At 43.0% G+C, this 19,164-nt stretch overlaps 1 protein-coding gene across 8 annotated transcripts in view; it reads right to left on the reverse strand.

Annotated features, from left to right (window-relative positions):
• COBL (cordon-bleu WH2 repeat protein) overlaps positions 1-19,164 on the reverse strand; it is a 323,275-nt gene that overhangs the window by 17,548 nt on the left and 286,563 nt on the right. For all 8 annotated transcript variants that reach the window (XM_033194347.1, XM_033194345.1, XM_033194341.1 and 5 more), the window contains one exon: positions 11,371-11,680. In XM_033194347.1, the coding sequence (XP_033050238.1) occupies positions 11,371-11,680 (310 nt within the window). The remainder of the gene's footprint in view (positions 1-11,370; positions 11,681-19,164) is intronic.

A 19,164-nucleotide genomic window follows, 5' to 3' on the forward strand; every position in this document is an offset into this window, starting at 1 on the left:
GTATTTGCCTTCATTTTAAAGTATGCTTGACCACGTCACTCACTATGAGACACGGAACATAATGATATCACATAATGCTATCAATAAGAATTAAAACAAATGTAAGATAAAAACTCCACTGATTCTACCATTTTGCAAAATAGCAAAACAAAACAAAACAAAAACCCACCCCCAAACTGATGAAGATGTGATGAAATCTGAGAGACCCACACTTGTTGCTACAGGTTTTAACTGGAAAGCAATGTGGAAATATATATCAAAAAACACACAAACAAAAATCACTTTATCTTTGTAAGAACTTTGGCCCATTAATCTCTCTTTTAATAATCTGCCTTAAGGAAACCCAATAGAAGGAAAAATACAAATACAACAATGTTCATGTTAGAATTCTAGAATGTCCAGCAGTAGGCAGTTACCTAAATTATTACATATACATTTCAAAGGGCATTAAAATCAGTAAATATGATGATCATCAAGTCTATGCAGAAACACAGATCCATGCTTATGCTAGCATGTTATGTGAAGAAATCAGTACACACATATATAGAAACACTGTGATAATATAAAAATAGCAAATACCTTTGGACAAGGGGGAGATAGAAATCTAGACAAGAAACCAACCAGCGTGACTGAAGGAAAAGGTTGAATTAGGATGAATATTTTGCCTTTTTTCTTTAGAACTGTGCTTGGTTGAATTCAAAGCAGCTTGGGTGATAGAGCAAATTTTTAGCCAGCAAAATTTAAAAGGATAATTTTGTCCTTTAGTGAACAAGAATTCTTTCCTGCAAAAGAGTTTGCATTCTTCTTACACTGCACACAGTTAAGTACTTTTATTTTGTTACTGAGTGCCTAGCAATCCTAGTGTGTGGCTGTCAGCCTGAAACTGTAACAGAGAGGATGTACAAGGTCTGAACAGTCTCAGCCCTTCAACACCTTCCTCCTCCCAGGCTCTGGGCTCCCTGCCCTTTAGAAACAGCAGGAGCCCAGTTCCAGGCACTTGGAGCTGCTTCTCAGCTGGTTTCTCCCCTATCCACCAGTTACAGCTGCCTTTCTGGAGTCTGGGGACCCTGTGCTCAGCCCTAGTCCTTCATCCCTGTGTTCTTTCCTGTCCAGCTCCCTCCCACCACTGGCCTCACTTGACACTCTAAAGGTTGCCCTGGATGCTGCTGCTTGGTTCCAGGCTCTGCTGGTACCTTGCATCCCACCTCTGCTCCAGCTTTGCTCCCCGACACTTCAGTGTGGGGCTGGCTCCTTGGGGCCCTGCTTGCCCTGAAAAGAAAGAGTGGACATGAGCTAGGAGCTTTCAGCCCGTGTGCACCGTGGAGTGAGGGAAGGTCTGGCCACCAGGCAGCCAAGGACCTTGTTTGGTGTTTCTCCTGAGGCTGCCAAGCTCTTGGCATCTCTGAGAGACGAAAGAGGAGCAGCCTGCTCTTCTCTTGATGCAATACAGGGCGGCTGCGTTCTGAGCATGTATGAATGGATTATCGAGCAAAAGCCAGAGCCAATGGCAATGTAGTGATTTTATTTTCCAGTGTAAAAAAGCAGGAGGGAGAGACAGCAGTATTTTCCTTCCTTACTAGCTCCCATCTACTTCTCTCCAAAGGGTTACTAATGGATTATAAACATTCCTCTCTCTTTGCAAAATCACCAGATTTATGCCCTTAGTCACTGGGCTTGGAGGCCAGCTCTGTGTGGGCTTAGCAGGGGAGCCCTAGGTATGTGTCCCTAAAGACTTAGCAGTCAGCAAGAAACATCAGCCTCTGTTAGCTTAAAGTAAACCTGCCCAGATGCTTTTTTCCTGGGCTTCCTTTCCCCCCAACACATACCCCAATCTTTAGACATGTTCCTTATTGACAGTTTGTTCTGGCTTAAGACCAAGAAAATAAAATGCAAACAAACACAGGGCAGACATTTTGATACCAGGCTGCATGTGTTGAGTAAGTATGGCAGAGTTATTTTCTTACACGGAGGTGGGCACTCTGCAGGGAACATGAATGTTTAGGCTATTGCGGCATGCGATATGGCGGATACAGCTCAGCACCGGCAAGTTTCAAACCAGAGTCTGCCCAGGAAGTGGACCTGCGTCCTTGGGCCCAGCCTCTTGGGGTGGTCGGAGGGTGGCAGGCTGACCGATCCACCCAGCCGGGTGTGTGCAGGGCTTGCTGAGCCTCTGCATTCACACCTCAGCCTCCAGCAAAAACAAGAACTAGGGGCAGTCACATTCAGTTAGTGCCAGGAGCCAAAATCGCTTTTTGATTTGTTGTTTTCATTTGCTATGAGTGAGAATGGGCTGAATCTGACCAATCTGAAATGTACAAGATGGGTTCATTGCACATGAAGTCACTTTTTCTTTTTGATGAGGCTAGAAGAGTTTCCTTAAGCAATTTAGTACAATGGCAGAATTAATGAAATAAAAACAAGTCTAAGAGGAGAAAGACGTTGCTTTTAGGTAGCAATCCAATTTGCTAATGACAACCAAACCAACCCCTGTGATTTCAAAATGATTACTTGATAAACTAAAGGCAAGAAGCCTGGGAAAATATGCAGTTGATGATAGTCATATGTGCTTAACCTTCCCGCTCCATTTGTAAATGTTCCTGTATTAGCAAAGCTTCAGAGTCCTGGAACAATGGTGCCCAATACAACATAAGCCACATGTATAATTTAAAATCTTTTTATAATAATATTTAAAATGTATAAAGAAATAGGTAGAATTAATTTTAATACTCTAGTGATTTCTGCAAATAATTAATATAAGATTATTTTATTTCTGTACCAGATTTGATGTATATTTTACACTTACAGCACATGTCAGTTTGGATCAGACACTTGGCAAGCACTCAGCAGCCACACACATACTGGATGGTGCAGCTCTCCAAGGTCTCACACATGTTTTAAACACTCCTTTGTAAATGCAGTCACAAAGTTTCAGGGTTCTAGAAGGGGTCTGAAGTGTAGAAAATGTTTCTAAATGATCCCGTAGCCACGAAGTTGTTATGCAACCCTCTCTCTGTATCTGAGGAAAGGGGCATTGGTTCTAGGATCCCCCATAGATACCAAATTCTGTGGATGCTCAACTCCTTTGTATAAAATGGCACAGAATCTACAAAGAACTCAAACAAATATACAAGAAAAAAACAAACAACCCCATCAAAAAGTGGGGAAAGGATATGAACAGACATTTCTCAAAAGAAGACATCCATACAGCCAATAGACACATGAAAAAATGCTCATCATCACTCGCCATCAGAGAAATGCAAATCAAAACCACAATGAGATACCATCTCACACCAGTTAGAATGGCAATCATTAAGAAGTCAGGAAACAATAGATGTTGGAGAGGATGTGGAGAAATAGGAACACTTTTACACTGTTGGTGGGATTGTAAACTAGTTCAACCATTATGGAAAACAGTATGGCGATTCCTCAAGGATCTAGAACTAGATGTACCATATGACCCAGCCATCCCACTACTGGGTATATACCCAAAGGATTATAAATTACTCTACTACAAAGACACAGGCACACGTATGTTTATTGCGGCACTATTCACAATAGCAAAGACTTGGAATCAACCCAAATGTCCATCTGTGACAGACTGGATTAAGAAAATGTGGCACATATACACCATGGAATACTATGCAGCCATCAAAAAGGATGAGTTTGCATCCTTTGTAGGGACATGGATGCAGCTGGAAACCATCATTCTTAGCAAACTATCACAAGAAGAGAAAACCAAACACCGCATGTTCTCACTCATAGGTGGGAACTGAACAATGAGATCACTTGGACTCGGGAAGGGGAACATCACACACTGGGGCCTATCAGGGGGAGGGGGGAGGAGGGAGGGATTGCATTGGGGAGTTATACATGATATAAGCGTTATGCACATGTACCCTAGAACTTAAAGTATAATAAAAAAAAAATAAAAAAATAAATAAATAAAGTTAAGAGGAGACAGACAAAAAAAATAAAATAAAATAAAATAAAATAAAATGGCATAGTAGCTTGGTGTGGTGGCTCATGCCTGTAATCCCAGCATTTTGGGAGGCCAAGGTGGGCAGATCTCTTGAGGTCAGGAGTTTGAGACCAGTCTGGCCAACAGGGAGAAACCCCGTCTCTACTAAAAGTACAAAAAGTAGCATGGTGGCATGCACCTGTAATCCCAGCTACTTGGGAAGCTGGGGCAGAAGAATCGCCTGAACCCAGGAGGGGGAGGATGCAGTGAGCCAAGATCACACCACTGCACTACAGCCCGGGTGACAGAGTGAGACTCCATCTCAAAAAAAAAAAAAAAAAAAAAAAAAAAAGAAGGCATACTATTTGCACATAATTAATCTATGCACTCTCACACAGTCACGAGCTGCATACTCACCTTTCAGTCCACAATGAAGTTTCAAGGTTCTAGGTGGTGCCAAATGTTTCTGAATGCTCCTGTGTCACAACGTTTCTGCACCCACCAAGTTTCAGAGGTTGGTTGGTGTGATCTGGGTCCCTCTGCACCTCTCACTACAGGCCCTCAGTCCCATAAGGCCCCTCATAGCCACAAGCCTGCAGGTAACGGCACAGCTCCTCATCAAGTGCTTCTGCAGCCATCATCCCCAGCATGCACCGAAAAGTGGGAGCTGAGAAGGAATGTACAGGCTTCCAGGCTGAAATGGGACATCAGGCACTCCAGGGAGGCTCCCTTCAACTGGAGAAACTACGCTCTCTACCTTTGGTGGCTCTGCACATGATTACAGTTTGGCCTTACCGTTTAAAAAAAAAAAAAAAAAAAAAAAAGGCCTGACACCCACTTATTCAATCTCTTTCTTTTACTCCTCACAGCATTCCTGTGGAATTGATGTTCCCAAAAGGAACCCTAGAACTCAGATTTTCACAATAGTTATACACAGTTAGATACTGCCTGATTACAGCAAGGCTGCTTTCAGAATTCAAGAGTTTATAATCAGTGCTAGTTCCACTGTTCCTTCCCTGCAGGTAGGAGGAGATAACAGTCTCCTCTACTTCCCCATCCATCTCTCTCTCTCTGTTTCTCCCTCTCTCTCATATACATACACACATATATATATACACAAATACATGCACACATATGCATGCACACATATATATGTGTCTATTTATCTTTTTCAAACATGTTATAAATAAAGAGGAAGATGATCAGAGCTAGATACAAGTTACAAAGATTACCTAACAAATCAAATTTCTCCCCTTCCTCAGTCAGTTGTACATAACAATACCTGCAACAATAACACCAGGTACCAATCGTTGAAGGCTAGCAACGTATCAGGCACTATTGTAAGGGGAAGTAGTGCATATCTCAATTTTACTGACCAGGAAACTGAACCAAGAGGTGAAGCCACTGGGCAAACCACTGCCAGCCATGGGCAGTTCCTTCCCTAAGCAGTCTAAGTGCAGACTCTTCAATCTTCACATTAAGTGACTCCTTAAGTATTAAGAGCATTGGCTGGGCTCATACATAAGGGACAGATGCCTGTCATAAGAGTCTGTGGGAATGTAGACCATGGCAGAGCTGTGTGTGAGGCACACAGGTCCTTTCCTGAGGGCCATGCCCAGGTGTCCCCAGAATGAAATGCAACCACCACATGCACACTTCTGTTATTCCTGTTCAGCTCTTGGGCTGAGCTCTTCCTTAGGAGTTTCTTCATTGGCTGTACTATGTTGAGAGGAAGACTCTGGGAGTCTGATTTTCCCTTTACAAGATCAAATTTCAACTGAGATTTATTTTGCAGTGAAAAATTATAATCGGATACAATCAAATGACTTGAAAAACATATTCTTTTCAAATTGCAGTAGCACATATAACATATTCCAATTATTATTATTATTATTATTATTATTTATTTATTTATTTTTTGAGATGGAGTTTTGCTCTTGTCACCCAGGCTGGAGTGTAGTGGTGTGATCTCGGCTCACTGCAACCTCTGCCTCCTGGGTTCAAGTGATTCTCCTGCCTCAGCCTCCCTAGTAGCTGGGATTACAGGCATCCGCCAGCATGCTTGGCTATTTTTTGTAATTTTAGTAGAGATGGGGTTTCACCACGTTGGCCAGGCTTGTCCTGAACTCCTGACCTTAGGAGATCTGCCTGCCTCGGCCTCCCAAAGTGCTGGGAGTACAGGCGTGAGCCAACGTGCAACATATTCCAATTATTACCAAGCATTCACACTTGCTCTTCTTAGAAGCACGGTATTCCTTAGACTCTTCAATTTAATGCCTTGGCTCCAAGGACACCAAATGGAGCCCACCAATGCTGCCATGTATGAAGCAAGGGCTGCAGCAGCAGTGAGGCCAGTCGAGCCCCTAAATACAACTGCACACAACCCAAGCAGTGAAGATGCCACTGAACCAGGACAGTTTTTAGCTGTGGCCAGCCCAATATGGCTCTCTCCTTGGACAGGTGACAGAGCTCTTGAGGAAATGGTGTTTGCCTCCAGCTTGTCAATGTACGAACCCAGGCATCCCTAGCCAAAGGAGTCTAAATGATTCTGACCTTCGTAGGGTGCAGAGAAAGGAGAAATAGCTAAGAAAACTAGAACACAGCGATGTAGACCTTACACACTTGGGTCTTCCCAGGTGATGATGGGTCTTAAGGCTGTTCCCAAACAGTGTTTAGTGAATACCCAAATAACAGAGGGGTGGCAACAGAAGACACTACTTTGGCCAAGTTGATAAACCATGAGCAATCCTCATTTTCCTGATGACTGGGACTACAGCAGAGACTTTCTGCAAGCTGAAGATGTCTGGGGCTATCAGGGACAGCTTCACAACCTATCCAACTCCACTCCCAGCCTAGAGGCCTGGCCTTGCCAGCCAGCCAGAAGGTGACTTCTGCTTTGCCTGAGCCCCTAAGGCCTGGCATTCAGAGGGGATGGAGAGGGCTCATGTCACAGCCAGGTCCTACATCTTCATCGTTTGCCATGTAAGATGAACACGGGTTCTGGGAGTACAAATGGACAGCTCAGGATGAGTTGTGGAAACCAGGTATGGGGGTCATCCAGGGTACGGCCAGGAGGCTGGGCTCGGGGACCAGGCACAGGGCACCAGGAATGGTGGTCATGCCCTCTCTGGGCAGCCTCCTCTTGATCAAGGTTGGGTACGTGTTTCAGGTACACAGTGAAAAAGGAGCTTGAGGTGCCAACTAGGGACGCTCTGCCAGGCTTTTGCTCACACTGCCTGTCAGAAAACCACCTCTTTGCTATCGTTTCTCTCGACCGCCAGAGTGTGAACATGGATGCTGCTGTTTATAGTGTTCTGATAGGGTTCTTCTGTGCAGGTGGCCAAGGTGAGGGCCACACCCCTGTCAACAGTGGTGGTTTCTGCACTCTCACGAGTTCACCTTGAGTCTGGGCTGTCAGTCCTGAGGCATGGGTCCTCACTGTAGGGATCGTGACCACCCGACCAGTCTGCTCCATCAGGCCACACCTGAGTTCTGCTGCCGGGGCAGCCCCCGCCAGCCCTGCCTTTACCACCCCTGTGCTGCCTCGGCTTTCGACAGGGTTCACTCCAGATATGAATGCCAAGCCTGTCCCTGGAACACACTATTTTCATCAAAACAGGCAGATTCTCTCTTCATTCCCAACTTTATGTGTGAATCGATATTTTTCAAGCACAGGAAATACCTGAGTAGCTGCAACTATATTCCAAAGTTGGCGAATAGGCAAGGAAAGTAATCTTGTTTGTCCCAAAAAGAAGTGGAACAATCGATGCAGCCTTCAGTCTTCAGAAGGGTGTAAGTCTGGGAACAGGCCACATCCAGCTTGCATATGTGTTCCGTTTCACCCTGAGTGCTTGAATTGGTTGCCAACATTTACAATTTGGGAGACGTTACATAAAAATCCAGATTTCTGGCTTCTCTTCAAAAACTGGCCACACTGGGTCTGTAACCCCCAGGGCAACAGTTGGACAGAGGGAGCAGGGCTGCTCTCTTTAGAGAAAGCATGTGTTTTCCACACTGCCTGTGGTCTCTCATCTGCTGAGCCTCCCTCAACCTTGCCTAACCACTGCCTTGCCTCTAAGGCATCCACATTTGCAACCCTTGCATTGCATGGGAGGCACTGCTTTGAAGTAATCCTGAAATTTATTGAAAATCATGTATTTGGGAAAAAAAGTGATATACCATGCTGAAATCTCTAAATATGTCTGATTTGTCAGTTAAGATAATTCCTGTAAGAAAACCCAAAAAAACTCAAAATGGTGCCCCAAAAAACTAGATTCATTCTATGAAATTCCCCCTACCCTCCAAAAACAGAAAACAAAAACCAAAAAGCAAAAAGACTATAGTCATTCCATGCAAGGGCAGAGTCAATCCCAACTCTTGGGCAAATAACCCAGCATCACAGCCAGGGCTGAGGGGCTCAGAGAGCATCTTCATCCTCATCCGACTGATGAGCTGACCACAACCCGGCAAAGGAAAGTGATTGTCCAGGGCAATTCATGGTGCCCCCATTTCCTAAACTAAGGGCAGTAGTTCTGACAATGGGTACTACTTATGATATATGCAACGTGCATGGTGTCACCTGTGCTGGGCTTTTCACAGGCTCATGACAACTGTGATAGACAGGTGGCATATCCGCACTGTGTATGATCAAAAGGTAATGCTTGGCAAAATTAAGTGGACTCTTAAAGGCCAAACAGCTAGTTAGTGGTGGTGAGATTCCATTGTAGGTCTATCTGATTGCCAAACTCCCTCCCTCCCCACCACAGTACTCTCAAATTCAGTGGCACCCCAGAGATGAGGGCAGGAAAACATGCCGTGTTCCCTGTTTGCATAAAGCATCAGGTTCCAAAGACTCAATGATTATCCTGGCTGTGGCCATAGTCAATATTAACCCTCATTATTTGGATAGAAATCAGCAAGATTTTATATCAACGGTCAGCACCAGCAAAGCAAACAATGAGTCCTATGCGCAGCATCCCTCGGGGTTCAGAGTAACGCATGTCTGATTAGTTTCAGATGTGGAATGCAAACCTGTGCAATCCCCATGCAAACTGCAGAAAAGACGTGGAGATTACAGTAGAAAGTGATTTTCCTTTATGTTAAATGACTAAAAGGAAAATGCCATAATTTTCCTCTGTTCTCACAGATGTAAACAACACAGGCCAACCTCAGCAAAATGCATCTTGTGTGGGGTAGGCAGGAAGGAACCAATTGCTGCCTTCAAATTTCCTTTCTGATGAAATATAAACTTGGTCTTGGAGTCACCCTTAGAATTGAAGAGCTATACTTTAACGTTATTAGGGAGTGTGTATAACAACATGGGGAACTGGTCATGACAAACTGTTAGGTACAAAGATATATAAAGTATTATTGATAAGACAATTACACTAACCAGATACAGATTTGTGTGTTCATATGAATAGGGTTGGAACAAAACCTGAAAAACATATTATAAAAGTATTCATTCATTTTGGTGACTGGCTTATGAACTATTTCTTTAAATCATTTTACCTTCTTTCCTTTTTTTTTTTCTTTTTCTGGGATGGAGTCTCACTCTGTCACCTAGACAGGAATGCAATGGCGTGATCTCGGCTCACCGCAACCTCTGCCTCTAGAGTTCAAGTGATTATCTTGCCTCAGCCTCCTGAGTAGCTGGGACTACAGGCAAGTGCCACCATACCCAGCAAATTTTTGTATTTTTAGTAGAGATGGGGTTTCACCATGTTGGCCAGGTGGGTCTTGAACTCCTGACCTCAGGTGATCCACCCACCTTAGCCTCCCAAAGTGCTGGGATTATAGGCTTGAGCCACTGCATCCAGCCCATTTTACCTTCTTTCTGTTAACATTTCCATAGTATTTATTTGATGAATTCTTGAAGTTATCTAAAAGACGAAAAACATTGGCGGGCTGAAGAGAATCAACATGCCTTTCTATATAAGAATAAAGAAAGGAATCCTGACAGTGTGGTGTTGGTACAGAGATGGACAAACACACCAGTGCTACGGAAAGAGCGCTGGAACAGAACAACGTGCACATGGACACTTGATGTCTGACCACAGTGGGGATAGGAATCAGTGGGAAAAAATAGATCCTTCTTCACATCACACCCCAAAATAAACCCCAGGTATAGGAGAGCCCAAATGTGAGAATGTAGTTTTACAAGAAATTCAGACTATCTTTAGTCTTTTAGGGTACAGGAAGGATCTCTTAAATAGGCAAAGATTATATACATCTGAGAGAAAAAGGAAAAACGAATACTAAAATGTGAAGACAATCATTGTATAAGAAAAGAAAACACAGTTAGGTTGGAGCCACAGACTTAGAAATGTTCCATGTGCAAATAACTGACAAAGGAGAATTTAATAACCAAAAAAAGTAAACATAACAATTTTTAATTTAATTCAATTTATTTTGAGACAGAGTCTTGCTCTACTGCCTAGGCTGGAGTGCAGTGGTACAATCTCAACTCACTGCAACCTTTACCACCTGGGCTCAAGTGATCCTCCCATCTCAGTCTCCAGAGTAGCTGGGACTACAGGCACGTGCTACCACGCCCAGCTAAGTTTAAAATTTTTTTTGTAGAGAAAAGGTCTCACTATATTGACCATGCTGGTCTTGAACTCCTGGGCTCAAGCAATCCTCCTGTTTCAGCCTCTCAAAATGCTGGGATTATGGGCATGAGCCACCATGCCAGGCCAAATGTAGCATGTTTTTTAAAAGGGCAAAGGCTATGAAAAGGCAATTAATACAAGACCCAAATTGCTAATGAACAAATGACAAGATGCTCATCCTTCCTAATCAGAGAACTGTAAATGAAAGCTACACGAGAAGCCATCTGACGCCTACACGTTGGCAAAGCTCAAGATGTCTACTGATCTTAAATACTGGCATCGGTGTGCAACAAGGGGACCCTGCAGACACTGGGGGGCCTGCCAACTGCATGAGCATTTCAGGTATCCCATAAAGCTGAAGATGAGTCTCTTTCCTGTCAGTTTCCTCTTCTAGAAAAGTCTCTACATGTAAATGGAGACATATGTTTCTTGTTCATCGTTTCTAGCCCTGAAAAACTAGAACAATCTAAGTGCTCATTATCAGGAAAATGGGTAAATAAATGAATGAACAACACAGATATCGTCACGGATAAATCTTACAAACACGATGTTGAGTAGAAAAATATACTTAAGGGTATGGTGCCAAAGCAAACAAGTCACTCTTACACAGTCTTTGTAAGTTACTGCAGATGTACGGACAGCACAGAGACATGCCTGAGAGCAGCTGCCGTGAATCAGGGTCGGGGCCCTGGTGCAGAGCAGATTGTGATAGCACGTGTTGGATCCCGTGACAAAAGACACTCTTTAGAGACACAGATGTGGCTGTGACTTCCATCCCCACCCGTCCTTCCCATGACTCACCTCAGATGTGAGTTCTCAAAGCCATTCTTCTCCCACAAGGGGCTCTTCTGGGGACCCAGGTCTGGGGTTCCAGCGAGGTCCTGGTCACTGCAGTCTTCCTGGTCTGTGGCCCACTTGTCTTTGTATTTCATGCTGTCCTGCTGTGAGTCCAGAGAGACGATGTCTGAGGGGGAACTCATCACTCCCGAGTCCTCGGTCGTGTCCTCCGACGCAAAACAGCTGCCAACTGACACGGTCTCCTCCGCCTCTGACAGCACCTGTGGGACTCCATCTGGGCTGCAGTGGCTGCCAGACCCCAGGGGCAGGCTTACTGGACAAGACACGGTAAGGACAGGTCAGCCCAAACCACTCCGGGGTCCATACTGCCTAACAAGTGTGACATCAGTGTGTTGGCCCCACTCTAAAATTTCGGATTCAGGGTGCTCAAAATAAAGGAAGACCCTCATTCAAATGCTGCTGAATACTCTTGAAACATTTTAACTCAGAGGGAGTCATTTGTGTAAGATTGAGAGCAAAATTTTCCCTTAAAAATCAGTATTTGATTAATTAGCCTTTTACATTGGTCTCCTCTCTATGGCTATGGGCAAGCACATTTAAAAATTCAAACTAATGACATGTTGAATACAATTGTTTCTAGTCTGACCTTTGGTTTAATGGAACTTGTTTAACCTGAGATCTTTAGAAAAACATTAACAACAATTAGAGTTTTTGGAAATATAAATACGCAGACATAAATATCAGTTTGAAAACATCTCACGTGTATTTCATATTTGAAATCTGGCCTAGAAGATTCATGGCCCTACTCCCCAGCTTTTGGCTCTCCCTTAATTTTTACATGTGAGGCCAGTTTCTGTGGTTGTGGTTACCTGGCTCCTACGCACTAAATGTGATTTGCTGCAGCAGTTTGGTGAGATGCACAGAGTGGCAACTTGCTCTCCACGCCAAGTTCTGTCAAGCACTAATACTAATGATGGGTAGCACTATGGCCATTCTGCACAACTACCTAGCTATTTGTAGATAGCCACACATTAAGTGTAAATAATGAGAGGTCATTATTTTTCTCTTCCTGAGCTTCTAGATTCCCTAAAATCACAGAAGGCTCTATGCATACAGATGAAGTTTGAAGGACAAAAACACACAACTCTAGCCCGATGTATATTAGAGTTGTTACTGTTTTTTAATAAAAACAGATTTTAAACTTCAAGACACTTCAGGATATATGATCTCAGCACTATTTATGACAGTCAGTCCAGGAAACAAGGACTGTGTTTTGTTGCAGTCCCAGTGTATTTTGTTTTAAAGTCATTCTTCCCCTAAATAGCCACTGGATGCCCAAAGTGAATTAAGACTCCTCTAGGAATGCTCACTCTACAAAATCACGCACTGAGGTGAAGTGACATCACAATTGCACTCAACATCACCAATATTTTAACTAGACAGGAGACGAACAACTTATCAGCAACACAACCAAAATAAAATCCCATCAGGTGTTGGTTTGAGATTCCAAACAATAAAACAAACGAAAGAACAAAAGTTTAAAGGAATATACATTTCACTAAAGAGCTCCAAAGTAAATAGAATGAAAAAAAAAAAAAAAAGGAATAGTTTAGAGCAGCGCAAATGCACAAGGAGATATGCTGAATGCAGTGATGCTGGTCTGCTGCGACCTCGCTCTTCTAGTTCTCTCCCCAGCTTTTGTGGCCAGACTCTTAATTCAAGACAAATACTGAGAAGAAATGTCACAGTAGCTCCCTGTTTCCCCTCACTCCTCTCTTGCCTTCCCTTTTGCCGCCATCACTGAACAATAAAACCAGCACGTTTTTTCTGTCTATGTTGTATATAAAAAGTATGACAAGAACAAAACTCTCAGGTCACAGAGGCCTGGATTCACACCCTAACAGAGTAAAGTCATGCTGCTGCCCACAGGGTCCCTATTGCTGAGTGGGTGCCTGAATGTGAAGGGCCCCATGACAGGGCCTGGGGACACAGATTTCCAATCCAAACATGTGGGCTCTCTGGCACTCACAGCTTCTGAAGGGACAGACACGTACACAAAGAATGACAATGCTGTATGGTCACACCAACTCTCGGTGTGCTCCCATAGGTGGAGTGTGGCACGCCAGACTGAGCGAGGTGGTGGCACACAATAGGGGCCACACAAATGCTGGTTTAGCCTGCCTTATCCTCTTCCCTCTCCAGGGATTATCACTCAGGTGTGAAGTGGCCTGAACAAATGTGTCCCTGCTAGCCCTCTGCTGCCAGGCCCCTTGGAGGGGGCCCTCAGAGCACCTGGTACATGCACTCTGGAGGCACAGAACACATTGCAGGGCAGAGGGACTCTAACCCGCCTCCATCCCTTCTCTAGCCAGTTATAAAGATCAGGAATGCTTGTCTGGTCATACATATATATTCCTCAGAAGTTTTGAGGCAAAAGAAAAAAAAAGTTGAGAGCCTGTGGTCTAAATTAAGCCACCTGCAAAGCCTTAAATCAACATGGAGTGAGAGGTCACATATTTGGTGCACACATGTGTTAAACCATTTACAAAATGACTAATGCGAGTGCTATTACCAGAGCTCCCCTTTTGCCCAGGCCAACTCTCCTGCTCTCCATGTGGATAATCTTCCCATGGCCTGTGTGGCCTGGCCACAGCCCTGTGACACCATTCATGCCATTGGTGCAGAAGCAGGCAGGGGGGCTCTGCTCTCAGGAGGTTTACCTGCGTCTAGGGAGAAGAGTGGCACAGGAATTGAAAAGATAACTGTCTAAATGCTGGGAGGAGAGGGAACATGGGTGCAAGGCCTTCTGCCAAAGGGGTGGGACCCGACCAGGCAGACCTCCCCACAGTGATGCTGGCACCTGCTCGGAGTATAGGGTGGGGCAGGCTGTGGCCAAGGGGGAGCACCTGCAAAGGCTTTGAGGAGGGTGATGGTGGCTGCGTGGGGAACTTCCTGGAGAAGCTTCCTGGTGAGCTGTCAGAAAGAGCACAGATCTGAAGAGAAGGGGAGATATTTCTGTGAAGCCCCAACCTGGGTTGGCGTGAGTTTTCAGGCAATTTCTGATCACTCCTTTCTGAGGTCTGCTCTGTCCTGGGCATCTTTTGTTTGGAATCAGACACGCCCATCTCACTCATCCTGCCCCCACCCCACATCTCTTTTCTTCCTTTGGCTGGTTCCGATGATTAACCCCATTAACTGTAACATGTTTTGACAATTTCTGAATGAGATAATGGTGCAGGAGACTTTTTTATTTTTTTTTCTTCATCAATGCTAAACGGAAACTCAGAACATAAAAGGAAAACGTGGAGCTGCTTGGGCTGCATCGAGGTTGGGGGCCCAGGTCCTGTCCTCCAGATCCTGTGTGTGTCCCATTTCCCACCCTCTCTTCAGCCCCTGAGGGGCTTGCCTAGAGCCAGCGGTCCAGGGACCCCAGCCTGAAACCCAGGGTCAGCAGGAGGAGGGCTGAATTAAGAGCCCAAATTGTGCTCTGAACAATCCCCTTTCCCCTCTCTGTAAAATAAGCAGTTGGTTCTGACGGGCTCTAAAATCCCTTCTAGAACTGCAGTCTTTGAAATGCCAAATCAAAATATAGGATGTAAACACCCATTTTTACAACTGACCAGTGACTAATTAGGAATCTTTAAAAGGAATACAACATTGGCTTTGTCCTTTCTGCTATATTCTGTCGTCCCTGAGAGGGTAAGTCATTATTTTTGAGTTAATTAATGCACTGGCAGCTTTGCTATTCTCTTAAGGCATGAACAACCTTTTTGAACTAAAAAGTTATTACTGCAGGATTTTTGCAAATGTGAAAAAACACACTTACTTTGTCTTTAGCAGAAGCCTCATATAAATTCATGATTTAATTCTCTTCTAAATGAATAGCCACAGAGTCTAAGTAAGGAGTATTAACCCTTCTATTGTCCTCCACCTAAATTATACAATCAGAGGCCATTACGTATCTCTGAATGAGCTTTGGTAAATTCTTCAGCTCAAGCATAAAGAAGAAAATGCTAACTTAGGGCTAGCAGTTCCTCACGTTGAACACAATTATTCTCAGTTCGGTACTAGTTTTTCTTTTACAGAGTCAGCAAAGATAATTCCATCACTAAATCTAAGTATCTTCCAAATAATTTTGGAATGGATTCGTTTTTATTGTTTTATTAAATGCAAATTAAAGATCTTGTGTCCTATGATATTGCTTTTTTGTGGTTCATTAAGAAAGAAGATTTCTCAAGAGCCAGTTTCACCAAATGTATATGGCCCAGAGAAAATGTTTCAAAGAAAGAAAAGCTACCTTGCCACCTCACACTGCTGCCTGTGGGTTCCACAGCCACTCACAACCAATAAGCAATGCTGCACTTCATCTTAACCTGTGCTTTGTTCTCCATGTTTTAGGCACTTGGAAGAAAGGGAAAAATAACATGAAGTGCTTCTGAACTGGTGATACAAACGGACATAAAGCATTTCAATAATTTGGGGGTGGGGGGGCACGTGCAGTGGCTCATATCTGTAATCCCAGCATTTTGGGAGGCTGAGGTTGGCAGATCACTGAGGCCAGGAGTTTGAGACCAGCCTGGCCAATATGGCAAAACCCCATCTCTACTAAAAATACAAAAATTAGACAGGTGTGGTGGTGGGCACCTGTAGTCCCAGCTACTCAGGAGGTTGAGGCAGAGAATCTCTTGAAGCTGGGAGGCAGAGGCCGCAGTGAGCTGAGATCTCACCACTGAACTCCAGCCTGGGTAACAGAGCAAGACTCCATCTTAAAAATAAATAAATAAATGGAAATTTTTGTTTTGCATATCCCTCCAAATAATTTTGAACAATCATGCATCTCCTTCCATTTTTCACTGATATCTGAAAATTTCCATCACGAGTTCAGTTGGTTGCAAGAGATGTACATTTTAATTGTGTTGTAAGTATTCATATTTTACAAATAAATATTTTGCCATTTAAAAATATAAACAAATGAATCTGGATATCACAGTATTTTCATGCCCAGCCCCCTCCACATAAAAATGAGTAAATGAGTTCTTCCTTTAATAGGCAGAGTTTTAGAGCATGTCTCTTTTTCCTTGAACTTATTTCCATTTCAATACCTAACAAAATCTCATCCTAATTGAATGTACTTTATGCTTGAGTTTTTTTTCATTCATCAAGCCTCTTTGTATAAAATATGTATATAAGTTAAAATGTAATTTTTATTTCCCCTAACCATAAGGCAGTTGTATTAAATTCCTTTGTATACTGTTATCCTTGCACTAATAGAAAACAGCAAACCAAAATTACGTAAATGTTCTAGAAACTTTGACATTTGTTAAGCAAAAAGGTAAAATATCATTTGGAAATGCATTTCATAAGTGAGTGAGGCTTTTCCAATTAATTCCTTAAAAATGACTGGATTACTTATTGCTAGCATGAGGCAGGGTTTGGCATAAATTCAAGTCTATTTTTCATCTTACAGATATGAGCACTAGGCAAAGCTTGTCACATACGAAGGTAAATTAAGGGACTTTTGTTATAGTTACATCATTCCATTAGGTTTTTAAAACTTTTCCTCTAACATATGTCAATAATCACTTAATTAGTCTGTCACAAAAATTATTCTTAATGATCTATAATCTGATAACTCAATTAGATCCTTTGTCAATTTGGTTGGAAAGAAAAATTGGGAAACCACCTGATGTTCAAAAAGATTCGCCACCAACTCATTAAAGTTATTTATCTGCTCGATCTTATACCAATATTTCCATTTGCTCTCTTGTTTGAGGTCGGGAATAAGGTTTCCCCATCTCAGGAAAGTGCATCCCAGTGAGATTCCTGATAGGTGAGGGGTATGTCTGTCTTTTATGAGGGAGAAGGCAGGTATCTGTAAAACTGGCATTGGGGAAAAAGACTTGGAATGATGCTGGTCATGGGTGAATTCTCAGGCACATGAATTCCAGGAAAGAATACATGTGGAAGTATAACATGTGGAAGTGGATTCCCTTGGAGAGTCCTGGTGTTCTCCCAGAAGAATGTATACCCTAGTTCAAACCCACCAACGTACACAATACATTTCAGTCAATTTAAGAGTTGAGATGGTGGGGTTCATGGACAATACCACAGGAATATAGAAGTGGTCGCTCATTCTAATTAGAGGAGACAGGAAAGCGACCACTGGACTGTGTCTGAACACAAGCATGATTTTGGCAGGCAGAGGACAGTTGGGTCAAAAGATGGGAAAAAGCAGAGAAATGCCAGGCTGCATGGGAAACATCAAATACTGTTGAGTGGATGAAATCCCTAGTGTCTGTGTGCACACACAGGGTGCACATGCTCAGGAGGCATGGTTTGGAGGCGCTGGGTTTAGGACGTGCCTTTGAGAGACCCTCTGCCACCAGCATTATATAGATTCTGCTGTGAGTATGCACCTCAAACTTCGTTCCCCTCTTTTTCTCTAACTGATTCCCTAGGCACAGTTTCCTCCAAGTGAAGTCTGCCTGTTCATTCCTTGTCAAAATCACAGCCTCTTTACTTTGATGGGCACCATTTCCTAACATTTTATATTAAGGCCCTAGTCAAAAATGCCACAGACCTGGGCTCCTCAAAGACATTCTATGATGAAGGTAAACAGTTGACTCCAGAACACTGCAATATACACATACACATTTTTATCTTTTCAAGAAGGCAAGATAATGAAGGTTTGAAAAACATTTATGGATCTAAAATTAGACCTGGATTCTCTTAAGAGTCAAGTGATGTATTCTTGGTATCAGTCAGCTCCTATTTCTTCACTATCTGAATCAATCTCTAGTCCTAGAATCCTAACGTGCCTATTAGAGTCCCTGGGCAGAGAAAGTTCCAAGTTATTCCACTGTAGGACACAACTGCTGTTCTTTTAAAAACATATAATAAACAGCTGTTGTTTTTCTCTGCCCACTACTCTCACTCTGTTTGTCACTCTCACTCTTGCAGGTAACCAATTTATCATATCTGGGTGAGACTATCTGCCCTTAACTATTCCCCTAGGACAATGTTATGTCCAAAGATGAGTATGTGTCACATGCTGGACCAATCAAAGTCCTTCTCAGCACCACCAGGAAGATGGTCCAATTGGGCTGGAATAAATGGATTGGTTATAAGTTTTGGATAAATGGCAGCCATTTTAACCAGCACAGGGAAGAACTTATCCACAGATTGGAGAAGAACATACTTCTAAGACAATGTTTCAGCTCCTGGACCCAACCATGCCCATAATAAAGATGAGTCTCTTGGAAGTGCCAGTTATGTGAGCTAAAAATCACCACAAAACCCAATTATGCATAACTATTCAAGACATATTTATGAGAACTGAGGAGTCCTGTCTAATAAATGTCTAAATTTCTTTGATTTTGCACATATATCTATGTAACATTATGGTATTTCTATTATAGGAACCTTTATTTTATATTACATATTAAATTGGACAGCTACATACATGTCTTTCCTTTTCCTAGATTTATTTTCCATTGTTTGGATTATATACTTTAGTATAATCTAACTTAGGAGGGTATACTCTTAAAGTTCTCTTGTATCTGAAGGCTGGCTCAATTTAATTCTCATCCTTGAATACCAGTATATGGCTAAACCAAAGGAAGGTTCAGATGAAAATCCTTCTTGAAGACTGTCTTCTCAGCTCCTCTGTTTTCTAGCATCTTGTGTCACAGATGAGAAGGCATATGTTCTCATGATTTGTTTACAGCTATACATACCCCTCTCTAGAAGCTAGTAAAATTTTATATGTGGAGTTTTAAAATTTTTACCTGAATGTGT

This window comes from Trachypithecus francoisi, unplaced genomic scaffold, assembly GCF_009764315.1.
Source record: "Trachypithecus francoisi isolate TF-2019V2 unplaced genomic scaffold, Tfra_2.0 Lachesis_group4, whole genome shotgun sequence".
Classification (NCBI taxonomy): Eukaryota; Metazoa; Chordata; class Mammalia; order Primates; family Cercopithecidae; genus Trachypithecus; species Trachypithecus francoisi.